General features: G+C 50.7%; 1 protein-coding gene across 1 annotated transcript in view; it reads left to right on the forward strand.

Annotated features, from left to right (window-relative positions):
- The window catches only part of TLL2 (tolloid like 2), a 119962-nt gene that overhangs the window by 96194 nt on the left and 2863 nt on the right, over positions 1-20905 (forward strand). The window contains exons 11-19 of the mRNA XM_088020098.1: positions 2918-3034; positions 4043-4188; positions 4655-4850; positions 12359-12484; positions 13180-13340; positions 13957-14137; positions 15530-15655; positions 17308-17435; positions 20342-20555. Coding sequence (XP_087876224.1) covers positions 2918-3034; positions 4043-4188; positions 4655-4850; positions 12359-12484; positions 13180-13340; positions 13957-14137; positions 15530-15655; positions 17308-17435; positions 20342-20555 — 1395 coding nt within the window. The remainder of the gene's footprint in view (positions 1-2917; positions 3035-4042; positions 4189-4654; positions 4851-12358; positions 12485-13179; positions 13341-13956; positions 14138-15529; positions 15656-17307; positions 17436-20341; positions 20556-20905) is intronic.

Here is a 20905-nt window from a genome sequence, read left to right on the forward strand (position 1 = left end):
AGGAAATGTCCACAGTGGTCTTTATTCCTCCCCGAACTTCACTCCCCCCATTTCTCAGAAGGGAAAGGGGAATTATAACTTCAAGTGGTGTTGGCAATAAGGGAGTGCCCACTAGATATCTGTTGAATAGACATAAAAAATATTGAGATATAATTCATGTATAATACAACTCACCATTTAAAGTAAACAAGTCAAAGATTTTTAGTATGTTCACAGAGTTGTGCAACCAACCATCATCATAATCAATTTTAGAATATCTTCACCCCAAAAGAAAGCACATCCATACTCATTAACAGTCACTCCCCATTTCCCCAATATTAAATGGATTTTTGAGTGACTCTACAGTCAGTGCTTAAGAGAACCATGACTTCCAGTCCAAATAGACCTTGACTGGTCTGTGTTGTGAACTGATCAGTACAACTCAGCTCATGTCCCACCCCAACCCCATTCCTATCCTGCCGTGGGCTGCCATCTTTAGATGGCATTAGGAATTATAGAGTCAAGGATTACTATACACTGGGAAGGCATGGCCTTCGGCCTCTTCCTCTGTAGAAGATCCAAATTTCAGACTTGGATCTGAGTGTCTGAGGAACATACATTTATTTGTATTTTTTCAGTAACAGAATTTCAACAGCAATTATGAGCCCCTTTCTATCAGGTAGTGGGAAGTTAACTTCAGTCAGATTGTGTTTTCTTCCCTCGAGGTGGGGGTCCGATAAGGGATATACTTTCTGCCAAGGCATGGTGGCAGGGGAGGCACCCATATTGCCATCCCAGCTGGCCTTGCTGGATGTCCTCATGCCTGGTCTCCAGCCCTCTGTCTGAGCAAAGAATCGTAAGTGGCTGCTGGGCCTCCTTCTTGTCTCAACTCTAGGCCAGTTCAGATCGGTGCCGAGCCCATATCTCCCTAGAAGACATTCAGTGGGTGATGTCCTGTGGCTTCCCACATCCTCTGGACTATGGGAAAGTCACCTCCATACCCCCTTTGCCTGAAGAACTCTGCATGCCTGTCTCCTGGCCTAATGTCTGGATGAACCATGTTGATGCTCCTATTCTGACCCCAGGTCCATGGGGATCTAAGGTCTTGTTGCCCCTTCAGGCTCTGCCCAGTGACTGGGGGCACAGTTCTGTCCTTCTTCCAGATCCTTTTTTATTTTTTTTAATTTTTATTATTTTTTTAAAGATTTTATTTATATTCAAGTTAGTTAATGTAGTCGTTTCAGGAGTAGAATTTAGTGATTCATCGCTTGCATGTAACACCCAGTGCTCATTCCATCAAGTGCCCTCCTTCATGCCCATCCCCCAGTTACCGCATCCCCCCACCTCCCCTCCAGCAGCCCTGTTTGTTCCCTATACTTAAAGCCTCTTAATGGTTTTCCTCCCTCTCTGTTTTTATCTTATTTTATTTTTCCTTCCGTTCTCCTGTGTTCATCTGTTTTGTTTCTTCAATTCCACATGTGAGTGAAATCATATGGTATTTGTCTTTCTCTGACTGACTTATTTTGCTTAGCATAATACCCTCTAGTTCCATCCACATCATTGCAAATGGCAAGATTTCGTTCTTTTTGATGGCTGAGTCATGTCTGTCCATGGACATCTGGGCTCTTTCCATAGTTTGGCTATTGTGGACATTGCTGCTATAAACATTGGGATGCAGGTGCCCCTTCAAATAATTATTTTTGTATCCTTTGGATAAATACCTAGTAGTGCAATTGCTGGGTCATAGGGTAGCTCTATTTTCAACTGTTTGAGGAACCTCCATACTGTCTTCCAGAGTGGCTGCACCAGCTTGCATTCCCACCGACAGTGTAGGAGGTTCCCCTTTCTCCACATCCTTGCCGACATCTGTTGCTTCCTGACTTGTTAATTTTAGCCATTCTGACGGGTGTGAGGTGGTATCTTATTGAGGTTTTGATTTGGATTTCCCTGATGCCGAGCGATGTTGAGCACTTTTTCATGTGCCTGTTGGCCGTTTGGATGTCTTCTTTGGAGAAATGTCTGTTCATGTCTTCTGCCCATTTCTTGACTGGATTATTTGTTTTTTGGGTGTTGAGTTTGATAAGTTCTTTATAGATTTTGGGTACTAGCCCTTTATCAGCTATGTCATGAAAATATCTTCTCCCATTCCGTCGGTTGCCTTTTAGTTTTATTGATTTTGATGAAGTCCCAGTAGTTCATTTTTGCTTTTGTGTCCTTCTCCCAGGTCCTTGAACCCATTCAGGGTCTCTATCATCCTTTTCCATCAAGGGTCTTAGCTCAGGGTGGGACAGCATACGGGGTCCTTCTAGAGGGTCCGTGGTCCCCTCTCTAATCCCCTCTGTCCCTGGGTCCGCCATTCATCTGTCCTAGCAATCTTTCTAAGACTACAAGGGTGAAAATGGAAGAATGTGCTCTCACTCATTGAGTCTTCTTCCAAACCTTTGTAATTGTGACTAGGCTTGTGAAATTCAAGAGCCTAGAAGATTTGATTTTTTTGTCATAAGTTCTCTGGCATCCCTTTTCTGAGGCGAGGAAAGCAGAATGTCTTCCCAAAGGCATGCCGCCCCCCAAAGAAGGGCACATATGTAGTAAGAAATACCGAGGGAGGAAATCTTCATCGCTGCCTCAGACCGTTACCCGCCATGCCTGCAGCGCCCGTACCCGACCCGCGTGGCAGAGGAGGGGGTGCCCGGACTATACTCTGGGTACTTTAGTGACCGGAGTCTGGAATGCTCTTGAAGTCAGCCTGGAAGAGACACACAGCCTGCATGACTGCCTCCTTCCGTCCTTTTTTCTTGTATGCGTGACAGGATGGGTCACCACGGCCAAGGTTCCTGCTCACCTGGAGCGCCACTGAAGAAACGCCACTTCCTGTCGGTCTGTAATGAGTTTCTTGTTGCTGGCTGCGGCAACCTGACCAGTCTTTTCCACTTCCCAGGTAGGTTTTGCGGTGATGAAGTCCCAGAGCCCCTCACCTCCACGGACAGCCGGCTCTGGGTGGAGTTCCGGAGCAGCAGTGGCATCTTGGGCCGGGGTTTCTTCGCAGTGTACGAAGGTGTGTTCACGACGACAGAAGCCCCCTGGGGAGCCCTTGATGTGCTCTGACCTTCACATGCAGCGCCCCCCAGGCACACGTGGAAGCTGCCAGAGCCAGGAGGGTGGGGGCACCCCCCACAGGGGCTGGGCTGAGGCATCCCCCACCCCGGGGCCCCTTCCTCCGCACTCTGGAAGCAGAGGGGCCAGCTGTGCCTCGTTCAGGACAGGTGTTGTCTGCCTGTCACCACCCCGCTGAACTCCATTCCAGTGCAGTTGCATGGTGGGGCCTGTCCGGGGTAGAGAACCCCGAGCCCGGGAGAGCAGCCTCCAAAGAGCTGTGTGAGCCCGAGCAAAGGACCTAACCTCTCTGGGCCTCTGTTTGTTTCACTGATGAAAACAGGACTTTGGGCAACATCAGGATATTTACAACTACATTTCTTGAAAGGGCCTCCGAGGCCACCTTGGTGGTTGAGTTGAGGAAACAAAGAAGTCTGGGCTCCAGGCAACTGCCCCCAAGGCATTTCTGCTAAAGTTTGTTCCACGTATTGGGTAAATTGTAATTTTGGAGAGGCCAAGGTTTTGTTTTTATAAAAGAAATAACCTGTGTGTGTGTGTGTGTGTGTGTGTGTGTGTGTATGCACACACATGTGCGTCCCTCTGTGTCAGTGGTCCCCTACCCTCTACACTAGAATCACTTGGGGAACTCACTGCTACTTGGAGCTCCCCCAGACCCCATGCCTCAGAACTTGTAGGGCTGTGGCCCCTGCTTCCACAGCTTGGAACATTCCCCAGGTAATCGTGATGCACAGCAAAGGTGGAGAATGCTACCTTACCTGGCTATTTTCTTTATATGAAAAAAAATCCAGAGTTGCAAACAAATGAAATTGTGCCTTTCCGGAGGCACAGTCTCAGTTGGATGGAGATGAAAAATGTTGCCACGTGGAGCCACCTAGTGGTGATAAGGGTGGCCACTTCCTAAGGTCTGACGGGGGACCGCTTTCCTCCTCTCCTGGCTCTCTTTCTAAAGCTACGTGTGGGGGAGACATTAACAAAGATGCTGGTCAGATTCAATCTCCCAACTACCCGGATGACTACAGACCTTCCAAGGAATGTGTTTGGAGGATTACGGTTTCGGAAGGGTTTCACGTGGGGCTTACCTTCCAAGCTTTCGAGGTGAGTACTGCTAGGGTTTTCTTACCAAGGATGAAGTAAATGTCAACTCTGCTAGTCACTCTCTGCTCCATAAAGATGGGTTTCCATTTTGTGGGTTGCAAACAGGAACCTAAGAGACCGTTTCAAGCTCACGGTGCATTGTACCTGGACATTTGGCATCAAAATCTTTGCAAACTTTGAAATTGCGTCCACCTCCTTTCTGATGGCCGCCCAGGGGAACTGAAAGTCCAGGAGGGGATCCCAGGAAGTTGTGAAGAACTGTTCTTCCTTGTGTATCGTCTCTTAGTCTGCACAGTTTGGTTCTCCCTGGGCTTCCACAAGTAGGGGACAGCTTGGAGGGCCCAGGACACACTTGGGTCCTTCTGCCTCCTGTTTAGATTTTTGAGAGTGTTATTTAAGTTCCCTTCTTACATGAATAAACAGGACCATCCGTCATCTTCCACGTTGCCTCTGTTTCTCTGTTTAGATCGAAAGGCATGACAGCTGTGCATATGACTACCTGGAAATCCGCGACGGCCCCACGGAAGAGAGCGCCCTGATTGGCCATTTTTGTGGCTACGAGAAGCCGGAAGATGTGAAATCCAGCTCCAACAGAATGTGGATGAAGTTTGTGTCCGATGGCTCTATCAATAAAGCGGGCTTTGCAGCCAATTTTTTCAAGGGTATGAATTAGCAGTTTTTTTCCATTTTTAGTCACAGGAAGAGGTATTGCCCCCCTGGCTTAAGAATCACAAAACCCATATGGAACCTTAGCATCAAACAAGGCTCCCTGTGGGGAGAAGGCAGTGACCCATTTTTGAGCTGCCTCTAACCGGGTTCACCACTAACTCAGGAGCAGGCATGGCCTGGGCTGCTACAGGGCAGAAAGTTCTGCCACTGCACTTGGAAACTAGATTTAATAAGTTTACCAGGTCAAGTTAGTAAACCTCAGGGAAACTGACGTTGATAATAAATATTCGTGTAGTCACTCTCATTAATTGAGCACCTACTCTGTGTCAGGAACTGTGCAAAGTACTTGGTGGACATGATGTCACTTAATTCCCAAAATAACCCTTTGCATTGTGTTTGGATCACGTTTGACTAGGGTTGAGAAGAGTTGCTTGGGGGTCACCCAGATAGTTAAGTGACAGATCAAGAATCCAAGTGCAGTCTGACTCCTAAGCCCAAACTCTTTCTACAGCATTGCCTCGCGTTCCCTGATGTGGGCCAGAGAGGCAGCCTCCCTCTTCAGCTGCTGACGCACCAGCCCCCGGCCTTCAAGTCTCCCCTCGAGGGGGTGGGAGTGGGGAGGAGAGCGAGGGGTGCTCAGGGAACAAGCTTCCATGTGGTCTTGAGGACCTGCTGTGTTGCAGAGTCTTGAAAGTGACCCAGAATGGCATGGGAAGCCCGCATTCCTGGCCTCAGCAGAAGGGGCTACTCAGGACTCCTTTGTCGGAGCAGGTCTCTCCTCTCAGGCTCTGGAAGCCCCTCAGACCACACTGTAGAAGGGAGGTCTGGATAGTCCCCAGTGCATTGTGACCGGGCGTCCGGCAGCACGCCAGCACCCACCGAATGATGTTAGCTAATCCACATCTGAGGTCTCTCGGTCAGTGGCACCACTCACGTCCAGGGAGAAGCTGCTTTCTCCTCCTTTCCTCCTCTCCAAGGACTCCTGGCTGTGTCAGCCCAGAAATCCTGGTCTCTCTCTTACTCCCACTGTCTGCATCTGCCAGCTCTTTAGCCCTTTCTCACAGGTTCTACTTAAGTGCGTGGGTGTCAGAGGAAACCCTCTCAAGCCGTGAGCCTGAGCAGGCAGCTCTTCGTCCTTACCGAAACTTCAGGTTTCCTCTCTGAAACAAGGGGAAGAAATCTGCCCACTTTACCTGACCCGTCGTGAAGCCCCACTGAAATGATGGCTGTAGAGATACTTTATAAGCTGGGAAGTGCCCCACAAGTGTGTGGGGTTCTTCTTCTTTGGTCTCAAGGCATCTGGAAGAGCAAAACCCAAGCAGAAACAGAACAAGAATCACAATGCTGTGGATAATTGGAGGGAAAAATTGAGTCAATTCTTTCTCAAGTGAAAAAGCCAGGCTGCAGCAAGTGTATTTCAAATGCAGGTCAGCTTGTGGTTGAGATGCCTGGAAATTCACAGTCTGCGCACCCCCCCCCCGCCCCCGCCGCGTCCCCCACCCCAGCCCAGACCGCATGTGACCCAGCAGCAGCCACGCTCGCTGGGTGGCCTGAAGCAAGTGACCCAAGTTCTCTGAACCCCGAATCACCCGCTTCTAGAAATAACATACGAGGCTATAGCAGAGCTGTCAGGAGAAAATGAAACCGTGTAAGCAAATGCACATTGTCTAATGGTTAGTCCCATGAACTGTCTTTGCTAAAGAAGGAGTCTTTGAGGTGGTTATTGTTATCTCTGGCAAAAAAGGAAGTGACGATTTCTTCTTGCTCTCACCATGTATCAGTCTCTTGTGGCTGGTGTAACAAATTACCAGCAATGTGGAGGCTTAGAACAACAGAACTTTCTCATCTTCCAGTTATGGAGGTCAGCTTTCCTTGCCTTTTCCCACATCTAGAGGAGTCCCCCGCATTTCTTGGCTTGGGTGCCCCTCCATCTTCAAGCCAGCACTGGACAGTTGAGTCTTTGTCCTGCTGCATCACACACGTCTGCTTCCACAGCCGCATCTCTTTCTCTGCCCCTGACTGTCCCCCTCCCTCTCTCAGGCATAAGGACCCATGTGGCGACATTGGGCCCACCCACAGAATGCAAGATAATCTCCTGTTTCAAGATCCTTAATTTAATCGCATTTGCAAAGGCCTTTTTGCCAAGTAAGCTGACGGAGTCACAAGTTCCAGGGACTGAGATGTGGACGGCTCCAGGAGGCCAGATTTCGCTTCCCACATGTCACGGATGATTAGAAGGATTTATTCTAACTGTGTCCTCCTCTCTGACATGCACCCTCCGCTCTGTAAATTAGGTGTTGGGGAGTTAGTAACCGCGTGGCACCAACCCACCCACGCCTCATTCCTGGTGCTGCTTCTAATCAGTGATGCGTGTTTTTGAGAGGACCGACTAAAGCTGGAGGTCAGGGTTACCAGATTAAAGAAAAAAAAGGGATGCCCAGTTAAGTTTGAATGTAAGATGAAGAATGATCTTTTAGTATAAGCATGTCCCAAATATTGCACACGTGGCTAAAAAATGATAAGAAATGTTCATCTTCAACTCAAATTTAGATGAGCCCCCCTGCGTGTTTTGGCGAGGCCAGGCGAGGCCGCAGACAGGCGTGCATCCCTCTGTGAGGCTGGGCTGGTGTGTAAAGCACTGACTGGCTGACTCCGGGTACCCACGACAACCAGCTGCATTTGCAGTTGGAAGATAGCATCTTCTCCTTCTGCCACAGTCAGCATTCATTCAGCAGTCATCAAGCCATGTGTCAGGTGCTGTGCTAGGCGCTGGGGACACAGGAAGGCACGGTCACTGTCCTCAAGAGCTCAGGCTGGTGAGAGAGGACGAAGGCAAAAGGGCGGTGGCTGGGCCGCGGACATGTGGACCTCAGAGGCACTCAACCTTGGGTGAGGGGCGGTCACTGTGCCCAGCCTCACACTTCAAGGGCATTTCAATTCTCAGTTTGCAAACTTCTCTTTAGATGCCCATGAAGGTGTTAACCAAGGCCCATCTACACTAACTTAATGCACAGGCCTGGCTTGGCGTCTCTTTTATGTCAGTGAGCTTGACCCTGAATCCTAAAAGAGGAACCAGGACTAGTGGAAGCCTCGGGGGGCCTCTTAAGGGAAGAAAAAGGACTCTACTGAATGTGCCAGAAACCACGTGAGTGATCTCACTTTCTCTTCAGAACCACCCCATGGTCCACATTAGTATCACCCTCCTTTTACAGTTGAGGAAATGGAAGTCCTGAGGGGGCAGAGCTGAACAGACCCAGGATCTGCAGGGCCCCCCAGTGCATTCTTCCCGCTGCAGAGACGTGCAAGTCCCTGGCAAGTCAAGTGAGGGGCGTTCAATTTTTCATTAGTGTTTTTGTGATTTGATTCTGAAACTTGTTGCCTTTCCGCCCTCCGGGTGCCATGGGGCATGGGGGAAAGGGCTTTGGATGTGGCATCTGAGGTTTGGATTTTTGTCCTGTCTTCATCCCTCAAGGTGTCTCCTCTCAGGCAGGTCAGTTTTCCTTTCAGAGACTGGGTCATACTTGCTTTGTTCTCCACTATACTCCCAGAGCCTGGCCCACACAGGGCTCAGTAAATACTCACTGGGCAGGGAATGACTAGATCAAAGAGTACATGAGGCTCATGTTCCTCACCTGTGGGCTGGGCTTCCTGCTGCTTTCTCTGCCTCCTTTTCGGGGTCCCCAGGAGGAAGAATGAGGCGAGACCGCAGTCTAGAGCAATGCTGTCTGACAGAAATAGGGAGCAAGTCACAAAGGAGAGCCATGTAATTTTAAACTGTCTAGCAGCCACCTTATCCCTCCCGCAAAAAGAAACAGATGGAATTATTTGAATATATCTTATTTAACCCAATATATCAATTTTATGGCCATTTACCAGCAGCACTGTCATTTTAATATGTAATTGATATACACAACATTAATGGCATATTTTATGGGTTTTTTCATTCTAAGTCTTGGAAATCCAGTGTCTTTTTACACTCACCGCACAGCTGAATTCAGACTAGCTACATTTCAAGGGTTTGACAGCCACACGGGCTGATGGTGACCACATTGGTCAGTGCAGGCCTTGGGACTGGACATGGCCAGCTTCCTCTGCCCAGCCATTTTCCAGAAAAGCCATCAATAGGCTGTCCTGGGAACACGCAGAGCCCAGTGCATGTGTTAGGACTTCTCCAGTGACAGAAACTGGAAGATAAACTACAAAGTCCGTGTGGAAGAGTTGAACCAAGAGAAAGAAACTTGCCTTGGTGCCAATGGGCAGGAGGCTCTGCCCGGAGCCCAGCTGGAGCACGGCACTGACCAAGGTGCCAGGTGGCCTCTGCGTCCCTCTCCCGATGCCAGATGGCAGTGTCCCTCAGAGCCCACTGGCCTGGCAGCAGGCAGAGCTCATCTCCCCTTACTTCCAGAGATGGCGGCATTTGCGGGTTGGCCATTTTGGTCGCACACTCCTCACGTAAGGAATATGATTTCACCTTGATCCCCACACCCCTCTGTCCCAGTGCCAAAGGACCACCATGGGGTGTTGATGAGGGGGACTGGCTTCCTGCAGGTGTTTCTTCAAAAGCTTACAGATATGCCCTGCCTTCTCATTCCTTAACTCTCTGCAAACAATTGTTGGCATCCTACCTGAGCCATCTCATTATCTAAGCAGGGAATGGTTCCTTCTGCACTAATACGGCTTGAAGAAGGCAAAGAAGACAGAGCTACCACTTTGCAAGGCTGAGCCCTACCTTTTCAGCTTTTACTCCTACCCCTCACACTTTCCCAGATTTTTCTAGGAGGCTTGGCCTTGACCACTGTAGCCCAAAGCAAGCGTGAATCTATGGGCTTGGAGTAGATGCTACTTCATCACAGTGTGGAGGTGATTCCAAGGACACCCAGGCTCCCCCGGAGAGCAGGGCACCTAGTACACTTCCACGCCATCCATCCAAGTTGGAGTAGGGTTGAAAATGTCCAAACATCCCACTGCTCTTGCTGGAGGGAGCTCAGATATAACCCTATAGCTTTCACCCACCTTCCTGGGCCAAACAAACATCCCCCCCTTCTAGTCCCTAGAGGAACTATATTCCCTTTGCTTTAGGCCCAAATCCAATCTACCATCCTCTCTCAACCCCGCATGGTTAAGATGGTACCCGGAAACTTGTTCATCTGTGGTCTTCCCTTTCTTGCCTATGACAAACGTGTGTCCTTCCCATAGCCATATCATCTTCTGGCATCAGAGTCTCCCCCCTTGCCCCCGACTCGATCCTGTGTTTATCTTGGTCTATTTTGATGGGCTTTTCCCATCATTCTTTTCTGCCCTCCCCCTGCACCCACCTGCCAGTTTCTTGACTCTGCTGTGCTGCCTTCCTGCCCATCTCTTCTTCCTCCACTGGCCCATCTTTGAGGCAGTGTCCTTTCTGTTTCTGCCTTGTCCCTCTCCCTTCCTCAGCCTGTACTACTCTGCTCTCACCTGACTCAGGTATGCCCAGGTAACCTTGCCCTTTTCACTGCCCTCATCATTGTGCCTCTCCACCCACTGGGATTTCGAAAGCAACCTCGCTATTGTCTGTAGTGAGATCTGTTGTGTATTGGATGTCTATATGCTAGGGACTTCACACACATCATTTTCAGCCCCCACAACCCTAAAAGCAGGTACCTACTCTCATTTTAAAGCAGGGGGAAGGCTCAGAGAGGTTAAATCACCCAATTTGTTTGGGGCAAGATCCAGTATGGATCCAAGTAAGGTCTGTCTGGCTCACTCTAGAAGCCAGGACTCTCCATTTTTCCTTATTATTGATTCTCCCTCCTATACTTTCTAGCAAATGCCAAAGAAAATGCTTTTCCTACTGTAAAGCAATAAGTAATTGCAGGATTATTACTATTCTAGCATACTTCATATTTCATTTATTTGAGGCCATGGACAACTTCAACCCCCTGCCTAGGGCACGTCTCCTACACTCAGTTCCCCTACTGGTCAATTTATTTAAGCTTTGGCTGAGCCCAACAACACGTCACTCATAGAATTACCTAAGTTTATTGCCCACTATGTGCAACGATGGGATATTCACATGCTGTTCTTTACCCAGTGAAGCGTGAGCAGGTAGACAAGTGTGTTGTGTGCTGTAGACAAAAAAGGCTGGAAGGAAATGGGTCTGTTTGAGTGGGGAAAGGGCAGCACAGAGGGAGTCAGCCCGGTCGAAGGGTTTGCTTGTGCTGCAGGACCAGTGGAGGGACATTGCAAGGGGCCAGAATTTTGACAATTCACATTTCAAAGGATAAGAAATACTTTTGAAAAGCAGCGAGAATCCTATCTCTGGGTGATTTCAAACAGGGTCTGCAAAGCCATCCATAAGAAATGTTATTAAAAGGATCGCTGCGTGAGGGCAGGACTGGGGGTCTTTCCGGGTCTTTACCAACTCTAAGATGTCCTGATTTCTCCCATTTTGTGTGTAATGTGGGCTTTGAAGATTTTGTGGCCAACCCTGTGCTTGCTCTCTTCCTACCTCCCATGGTGTTATGAACCAATGCCACCCCCACCCTTTCTTCCTCCCAGATTGGGCGTTTTTGGTTTTGTCTTGTTTTGGAAGAGGCCTCAGGGTTTTGTTGTCCCTTCGCTCAGCTCTCTGGCTCGGTGAGGCCACAGCCTCTCCTCTCAGAGATAGATGCACCAGAGCTTGGCACCAGAAAATGATGAGTTTTTCCTTTTATTTCCGATCCTCTTCTTGGAGATGCCCACAGCCTGGGTTTTTCTTTCCTCCAGTGATGCACGGGCTGACATTTCCGGGCAGATTCTCCAATTACCCCATGTTCCTCCTCGGGACAGCTCTCCTGGCATCCTACCTGCTGCTATTCTAACTGCCCCAAACATATCACTAGACACTTGTCAGCACCGAATCCCATCCAAGTCCCCTGCTAACTCAATCTCTCTGTGACCTCTTCCTGCAGTTTCTCCTGGGAGTGCTGGCTAGCCTAAGAGCTCAGTGTCTTTAACCTTGACGATCTCCCTGGGCACACCGCTTCAGATTATTTCTAAAATACAAAATCACAAGTTCTGGTTCTATCTCTAGAAAATTCTTCTACATCTTCATCTAGAAATGTGTCCCTTTGTTCTTATCCTTCACTTAATGTCCCTATGAAGTTCTGTATTTGAGGAGAACCCCAATTCCATAGCATTAAAACTGATGACATTTTTGGTGAGAGACCTCTGAGATTTTTTTTAAAAATCACACTGTATACCCTGACTGAACCCTTCAAAGAACAAAATCATCCAGGCCTGATCTCCTCCAGAGGAGCCCTGCTTCTGCCTAACAAGTTACTCTTATGTTCTCAAGACCTCCCCTTTGGCTAGAGCTGCTGAGGGTTTCTGAGACACGGACGTGAGCCTCCCAGGGTGGGGGTCACCAGGAGCCGTTCTTGTTCTTAGAGGACATTTGCCAGGCACGCTGGGATGGGGAATGGGATGGGGAGCAGACCAGACAGCTTTGTGATGATTTAGCCGGGGTCCCCTTCCTCTCCAACAGAGGTGGATGAGTGTTCCTGGCCAGATCATGGCGGGTGTGAGCAGCGCTGTGTGAACACTCTGGGCAGCTACAAGTGTGCGTGTGATCCTGGCTATGAGCTGGCTGCTGATAAGAAGACATGTGAAGGTTGGTGTTGGACCTGCCAAGCGAGAATGGGAAGGGATGAGGGGCAAGTCTTAGGAGAAATGGGGATGAGATGGGGCCGTGGGCTGGCCGCGAGGGGATGTGATCTGTGATGGAGGGTGCCCCTGGCTCTTGGAAGGAAAAACAGCTCCATCAAGTCACAAATGTGAGAGTGCTGCCCAGATTATAAGAACTCCATCCTAGACACAGTTCACACGATTATTCAGATAAAAAAATGAAAGCAAAGAAAAACTATGAGCACTTTCGCGTGATGCAACTAATTGCTCATTTCATTCATCCCATTTCCACGGGGCTGGTGTTCCGTTTTCCTTGCCCACCTGTATGATGCTGCTTGTTCATATAAGCCAGGTGAGGCGCATAGCTTGCTGCAAACATTCCTAAGTCTCCTTTGGTCCAAGTCATGTGGAGTCCCCAACTCTGCCACTGAGTGACAGGTAAGCACAGACGCATTGTCATCATTTTACAAAGCGGTAAAGACTTGTCCTCAGCGTCATCCCCCCAAATCCTCAGTTGAAGCAGCCTAGAAGAAAGGATGCTGGATTAATCAGTTCAGATTGTCAAACTTTTTTTTTTTTTTTTTTTTTTTAAAGAACACCAGGGCTTATTGCTGCTTGGGGGAAATCACAGTCACTTGGAACTAAAACCAAATGAGTTTTGCTTCTGTTTCTCCCGTGCAGTGGCCTGTGGTGGTTTTATTACCAAGCTGAACGGGACCATCACCAGCCCTGGGTGGCCGAAGGAGTATCCTACAAACAAAAACTGCGTCTGGCAGGTGGTGGCCCCTGCTCAGTACCGGATCTCCCTTCAGTTTGAAGTGTTTGAATTGGAAGGAAATGATGTATGCTTCTGCGCTCTAATTGATTGTGTTGGGATGTGGCTCAGGGCTGCAAAGCAGAGAGGGGCTCAGCAGGCGGGGAGGTCGCTTCCTGCAGTCAGGGACTCTTTGCAGGGCAGAGTCTGGGGAGTGTTTGGTGTAGTGGTTTCAGCTGCACACCCTCTGCAAACATGATGTTTTGGTTCTCTTGTCACTGATAAATCCAAGGGGAATCAGGACCAGAGCGGAGGAGGCAGGTCTTGGGGGTGGGAGGTGGTCAAGACAAGTATGTCCCCTGGGGTAGGAGTCTGAGGGTTAGCGTCCAGGTGAGGGGAACGGAGGGGACAAGGACAATGAATTGCTTGTCCCCTCCCTTGGGCAGTGGTCATGGGATGACCAAGTGAGCCAAGGCCCAGGTAGAGCCCCCCCCCCCCCGCAAGCAGAGTGCTAGCATGAGTGCCCCATGTCTGCACCTTGGGCCAGAGGGATCCCAGTAAGTGTTGAGAGGACCCTCCCACTGGACCTGGCTGAGCCGGTCTGGCCACTGGGCAGGGTGCGGCATTCAGGAAGGGGGTCCTGCAGGGAGGCTGGGGTGGAGCTGTGGGAGTACCAGGGGGCTCCCCACGGTGCTCCCTTGCAGGTCTGCAAGTACGACTTCGTGGAGGTACGCAGCGGCCTGTCCCCCGACGCCAGGCTGCACGGCAAGTTCTGCGGCTCTGAGATGCCCGAGGTCATCACCTCCCAGAGCAACAACATGCGTGTGGAGTTCAAGTCGGACAACACGGTCTCCAAACGCGGCTTCAGAGCCCACTTCTTCTCAGGTGTGTGTGAGTTTGGAGGCGAGGTCACGGGTCTCCATGGCTGTGCGGGCTCTCAGGCTCTGGGGCACCTGCCCACATCTCTCTGCCCACCGCCCCTACCCTTGCAGTAAAATTTCCACCTTGGAGGGGGCATGCCTGGATCTGGGATTTTTTATATTGCTGGTTATATTATTACAGGGCTGTCATAACACACTGCCACAAAGTGCATGGTGTGAAACAACAGAAATGTATTCTCTCATGGTCATGGAGGCCGGAAATCTGCAGTCAAGCTGTGGGCAGGGCTGTGCTCCTTCTAAAGGCTTTGGGAGAATCCTTCCTGGCTTCTAACTAGCTTGTGGCCTTCATACTTAAGTGTTGGGTGGGCTTCATCTCTTTATTCTTTAAGGATTCTTCGTTGTCCTCATGAAACTAAAACACCAAGTGTTCAGTGACACGTTACCACAGGGTTTGGTGAGGGCAGGGAGACACCACTGACCCCCGGAGTTATCCCAGTGTTGGGGGCCGGGGAGGGAGGCCGGTCCTCGGTTATAGCAGGAAGAAGCTGGCTTGAGCTACAAGAACCAGAGTGACAACAGCTAGGACTTGTGTTCGGACATCGTAACAAATACAAGCTAACACTTACTCTCAGCTAGATGCTATTCTAAGTACTTTCTCTGTACTAATTCATTTCCTCCTCCCAACAACCCTATGACGTGAGGACACATACTGGCTCCATTTTTCAGGTGAGGCTACTGAGGCACAGAAGTCAAGGACTGCCCAAGGAGACACAACAGCTGGTTGTGGTAGAGCAGGACCGGCACTCAGCAGTCTGGTCCGGGGCCCGGAGGCCTACCTACTCCACAGGCCGGAAGTGGCGTGGGGTCAGGGAGGAGGAGCCGAGGCTTCCGGGTCACACAGGCTGCTCGCTCACTGAGTGGCCCTGGGGCATGTTAGTGTCCTCAGCCTCAGTTTCCTTACCTGTAAAAGGGGGGCATAGGCACCTGGCTCCTCAGGTTGCATGCTGTATGGAAAGTGCTTCGGGAATTGCCCATCACATGAATATTCAATACACGGCAGTTACTTTTATTATTGTTACCATGACTATTCTTAATATTAGCCTACCCTTTAAAGGAGCTCCTTGTTTTGGCGGGCAGCAGGGTTAAAGGACATATGTGCTTTATGTGTTAAAGGACATATATGCTCATTCAAGTGCTTTAGGAGCGTGGGGAATTCAGTATACAGCAGGACCAGGTACGATCCAACAGATGCTGCCCCCACCCACCCCAGGAGAGGGACTCCCCAAATCAGGGCACTCTGGGAGCCTCCTTGGCAGAGACTACTTCTGAGTGGAGTTCTGAGGTATGAGGGGATTCCCAAGGTGGCGTTTCCCCTGAGAGCCTGTCGATCCTGCAGACAAGGACGAGTGTGCCAAGGACAATGGCGGGTGCCAGCATGAGTGTGTCAACACGTCTGGGAGCTACCTGTGCCGGTGCAGAAACGGGTACCGGCTCCACGAGAACGGGCGTGACTGCAAGGAAGGTGAGGCTGCACTGGGAGGCCAGGCCGACCGTGGCCGCTGTGTGCATGGATGTGAGGGTGAGCAAGGGGCCCCCCTTGTCTGCCTTCCCTCCTGCTGAGGGGCGGTGTTCCCCAGGGCAGCACCCTCCTTCAGGAGGATTCAGGGCCTGCAGGTACCCTCATGGGGTTACTATTGCAAAGCGGGTACACCCCCAGGCTCCTGAATCAGACTACCACCTAGGTTTAAATCCTGACTCTGCTACTTAACCGGCTGTGTGACCTTGGGCAGGTTACTTAACCTCTCTGAGCTTCCTTTCCTTCTATTTAAAAGGGACTAAACAGACCCTCTTCTTACAGGTGTATGAGGAGTGAATGAAAGCGTGCCTAGAAAGTATTTCAGACAATCTGGCATCTATTAAGCACTTGACAGGTCAATAAATATCAACCATCTGTGTCATAATATTTTTTATTATATGCAGGTCTAATAGTAAAATAGAATTCAAAAAAGATTGCTCCCTGCTTCATTTACTACTGGAAGTTCAAGGCCAGATGCCTTGGAATGTCCAGGCATTCTGGAAAGAGCCTCCCTCACCCTGCCCTGTGAAGGGTGTTTGAGCATCTCTGATAAGCACACAGGCCTCTAGGCCTTGGCCCCAGCACAGGGCCCTGCAGAGGTGGTCAGAGGGAGGGAAGGGATGAAGACTTCATGCCCCCTCTCTGGGATAAGCATTTCAAAGGTAGGAGATTTGACGGGGATGCACAGAGCCTGACCAGGCCTATAGGAGTGTTACGGGATGAGCTAAGACAGCTTCAGAAGCAGGGTGCAGCCACCCTCCAAGCCCATCCCTGTGACATAGACATGGGCCGTCGTGGGTTGGTTGGGAAGCAGTTGGAAGAACTTGGAAGGATGCCTCATTCTGGAACTTAAAGGTCTTTGTCAGACTCTTGTGAGGTGGGCCTGGGCCAGAACAAGGCTTGCCTCCTGTGGCGTGGGGGAGACCAGGAGGGATTTAACCCCACTAAGGTCCCACCAGCCGAACAGTGGCTGCCTTCCTATGGGCTCCTCCAAGGGGTGGCAGCCAATGTCCCAGATGCTGAGCCCCTGCCCCTCTGTTGGCATTTGTCCCCTGTGTGGCTGCAGAGTGGGGGCAGCATTGAGCAGGAACCTCCCTTCAGCTGCTGCCTATCCCCTCCCACTTCCCCTGACCTGCCCTCAAATGCCCCCTCTGGCACCTTGTCCTGCAGCCGCAGGGCAGCATTGGCAATGGGGGTGGTGAAGTGATGGGTAGTGATGAAGACCTTTGTTGGCACTTGCTAAGACTTGTACATGTATTATCTCATTTAGTCCACATATCCCCCGACAAAGTTGGCACCCCTTTTACAAATAAGGACACCAAGGCTTGGGTAAGTGCCCAAGTCCCACAGCTTGCAGGCGGTGCGACCCACGTCCATGTGGCCCCAGTGCCTGTGGTCTCAACCACCACTAGGAAGGCAGCAAAACCAAATAAACTCTCTGGCCAGAGGACACTTGACTCAGGCTGAGCCCTGCCCGCACATTTGATCATGACCCCATGACAAATAAGAATGAGAGACGGAGACTCCCCCGGAGGGCCTCTGGTGCTGCCCACAAATGAACTGCTTCTCTCTGCATGTGTCTCCCCACCCCCCTCCAGCTGGCTGTGCGCACAAGATCAGCGGTGCAGAGGGGACCCTGGCGAGCCCCAACTGGCCCGACAAGTACCCCAGTCGGAGGGAGTGTACCTGGAACATCTCTTCCACCGCGGGCCACCGGGTGAAACTCGTGAGTCATTTTCGTAGTTGACGGATAACACGGACTTTGGTTTCAGACAGACAGGGGGTTGCGTCTCTGCTCTGCCCCTTCCCAGTTCTGAAACTTGAGAAGGTTATTCAACACTTCCAGAACTCGGTTTCATTATCTGGAAAATGGGGATGCTAATGAAGCCTCCCTCGTGGGGCGGCTGCGCACAATTCAGAGGTGGTGGTAAGAAAAGCTCCCTAAATCGCACCTGTTCGCAGCGGTACCAGTCCGAGGGGGCATTCCCTGCACAGATCGGGAGAGCTGACATTCAGTCGTTGCCAGCTGTAATTTTTGACAAAATGATAACATTCCCAAGGTTAAAAAAAAGTAACAGTACAGAGCATTGGAAAGTGGAAATCAAAAGCTTCTAGATCCCCCATGCCCACTTCAGAAATGACCTCTCTGAACTTTTTTTGTAAATTCTACCAGAAATTTCCTATGCACATACGATAACGTATGGACATGCATGGGAAAAATATAGATCGTTTTTCTTGCCCAGACTTCTTGAATGGACTATCGTTCAGATTCCTCGATAACTTACATTTAAAAAAATTAACAATAAGAGGTTAAGTTATGCTAATTCTCTCTTGAATTAAAAAATTAAAGTCTCTCATGCCTATGGTTGTAGGTGTGCGCACCGTGCTTGGTTATTTCAGAGGAGAACTGAGTCTCTGGTACAAGTCTCGTTTCTCAGGCCCCAGAGCTCCCAGCTCCTGGAGTGTAAAACAAAACCTCTTGTCGGCTGGAGAAGGTATACTCCAGACAGAAGGTTTTTAAATGGGTCTTTCTGACTCTGGAGATTTGTAAGCTCTCCAGAAGGCATAGGGATGGTCCTCTGAAGTATGGGCCAAAAAATGCAAGGAGAATGGGAGACAATAAAGGAGAACGTGATGATAAGCAGACGATGGCCGGGGACTTGCCAGGGTGCTTACTGGCCGGTGAGAGCGGTGAGGACAGGTGGGTGAATGGACGCCCACAACAGAGCACAGGTGCTGGGGTCTGTCTGTGCCAGGCCTGGGGCCTCGAGGGGTGGTGAAGGAAGAGCCCATGACCACAGGGTGCTCACAGCGGGCCCCTCATATGTACGGCTGCCCACGTGGGAAGTGCTTTTGGAGGCTTTCCTGGGTGTCAGAACAACCTTGAATCTGGGTGAGGGTGAACTAGGGTGCCTTAGTGTAGGGCTCCCCCCCAACGCTGCCCTCTGCTGGAGAAGGTTCGCAATGGCAACATGCATCTCCGGCGTCAGCGGGGGAATGGCGCCCCCTGGGGGCGGGAACGCGCAGCCTGCACAACTGGAAGCCGCGCTTCTGTCCAAGCGCCACAAGACTTTCGTAGTTGCCCAACGTCTTCCCCTTCTTTACAGTGCTAAGGAACTAAAGCAACTGATCACTGGGGCCAGAGTTAGACCAGATCTCAGATTTATAGACGTTCATACGTGTATGTGCTAGTTTTTAAAAAAAAACTTCCTTGGGAAGTGTATGGTTGATCTTGATCATGCTCTTTTTTGCCACCAGAAAATATGAGTTGAATACTTCCCAAGAAGCCGGTGTTTCACTGTATGGGGACAGTAACAGGGTGTCCCATGTGTGTCCCTCCCATTGCATCACCCACCCTGATGCTGCTGGTCTCCCCTCCTGCTCCTGCGCACTGTGTCTATACCACCCCCAAACCCAGCTCCCTTTCTATAAGGTGCGAAGAGCTTTGCCTGTTTCTACTGTTTGTCATTCCTGTGAAAGCCCGCACTGCTAATGATCCCTCTCCACCTCCATCTCTGTCCTGTCTCTCCAGCTACTCTCATGAATTCAGACCCCCACCTCGCCCCCCACTAATGGCCTCTCTTCCTGCTCTGTCATTTGGTCCGAGCCTTCATTTAACATTGTCCCCTCTCACCTTTCCCATCTTCCTGGCAGCTGTGGGCAGGCCATCAGTCACTCAGCTGCCCAGTCAGTCCCTAAGAAGCTCTACATTTGGGGTTTTGAAGCTTCATGCATGTCCTGGAATGGAGGGGCTCCCCTGGCCAGCTTTGGGGGACAGTCTTCAGGGGGCAGGGAGGAGGGGGACAGTATAGCCTGGTGATGGTTAGGAGTGTGGGCTGGAGTCAGGCTGGCTGGGGACTAAGTCCAGCTGCAGCCTCCTCTAGCTTGGAGGAGTAAGCTTGGGCAAGACATTTCTCTAAGACTCAGTTTTCCCCTTCCGCACATTGGGTCTAATACTAGCTCTTCCCTCACATCATCAGAATTAAGTGAGAAAATGTTCATGAACATTTAGCACAGGATTCTCCATGGGAAAAAAACTCTCCTCAAATGTCAGCCACTATGAGGATGCAGACGAGGAACAGCGTGCACTTCATACAGCCTCATCCTATCATTTGTACTGAAGGATCACACAGCACAGCACAGAGGTTGAGGGCAGGGGCTCTGCAGCGAGACCTCCTGGTCATGGCCCAGCCCTACCAGTGGGTGACCTTGGGCAAGTCACCTGACTGCTCTGTGCCTCAGTTTCCTCATCTGTAAAGTGGGGATGGTAGCAGTAGACACAGCACAAGGGTGTAAGGATTATATGAGGTTATATATGTAAAGCACTCAAAACAGCTCCTGACCTGGCATGAGTCCTTGGTCTTTGCTGCCGTCATCATTAAATGAGAAGGAGCCTTGTGATGGCACAGACGGAGCAGGGATGACCACAAGCATCTCAGCTCTAGGAACCCGGCCATCTCACCTGCAAAGTGCTCATAGCAGCAGTCGTTCCTGTGACTACCTCGTAGGGTTGTCCGGGGACCACGAGAGAATGTCCCGTGTGCCCCATCCTCTCCCAGTCCCCGGGGAGGCGGCCCCCACCCCCGGCTGAGCGCCAGGGCCCTGCTTCCCTTTCTGCTCTTCTATCCCCAGACATTTAACGAATTTGAGATCGAGCAGCACCAAGAATGTGCCTACGACCACCTGGAGCTCTACGACGGGCCCAACAGCCTGGCCCCCATCCTTGGCCGTTTCTGTGGCAGCAAGAAACCGGACCCCGTGGTGGCTTCAGGCAGCAGCCTGTTCCTCAGGTTTTATTCGGATGCCTCTGTGCAGAGGAAAGGTTTCCAGGCGGTGCACAGCACAGGTAGGGGAGCCGGGGGGCCCCGCATCCCGCTGAGGCCCACAGGGGCTGGACACAGATGGTGACGGAAGCAGGGGAACAACTGCCGACACGGGGGCGGGGGGTGCGCGATCAGCCATCCCTTTAACCGTGAAATGTGGGCAGCCGTAGGGGGAAGGGTTGTTTTCTTTGAATGTCCTTGACTGATGGCATTTAAAAGTGGGCCACACTTTGTTGGTGCCACACTTCTTTCCGACCCGCCCTCCCTTCCTCCCTTTCTCCCATCCTCTTTCCAAAACTTATTTGTAATCTTGCTGGTCTGTGAAATCCCAAAGTCTGGGAGCTGAGGGGTGGAGAACAGCCCCTGTCACGCC

This window comes from Eumetopias jubatus, unplaced genomic scaffold (genome assembly GCF_037043125.1).
Source record: "Eumetopias jubatus isolate StellerSeaLion01/CBP00866 unplaced genomic scaffold, mEumJub1_p1.0 scaffold_17, whole genome shotgun sequence".
Taxonomy (NCBI): Eukaryota; Metazoa; Chordata; class Mammalia; order Carnivora; family Otariidae; genus Eumetopias; species Eumetopias jubatus.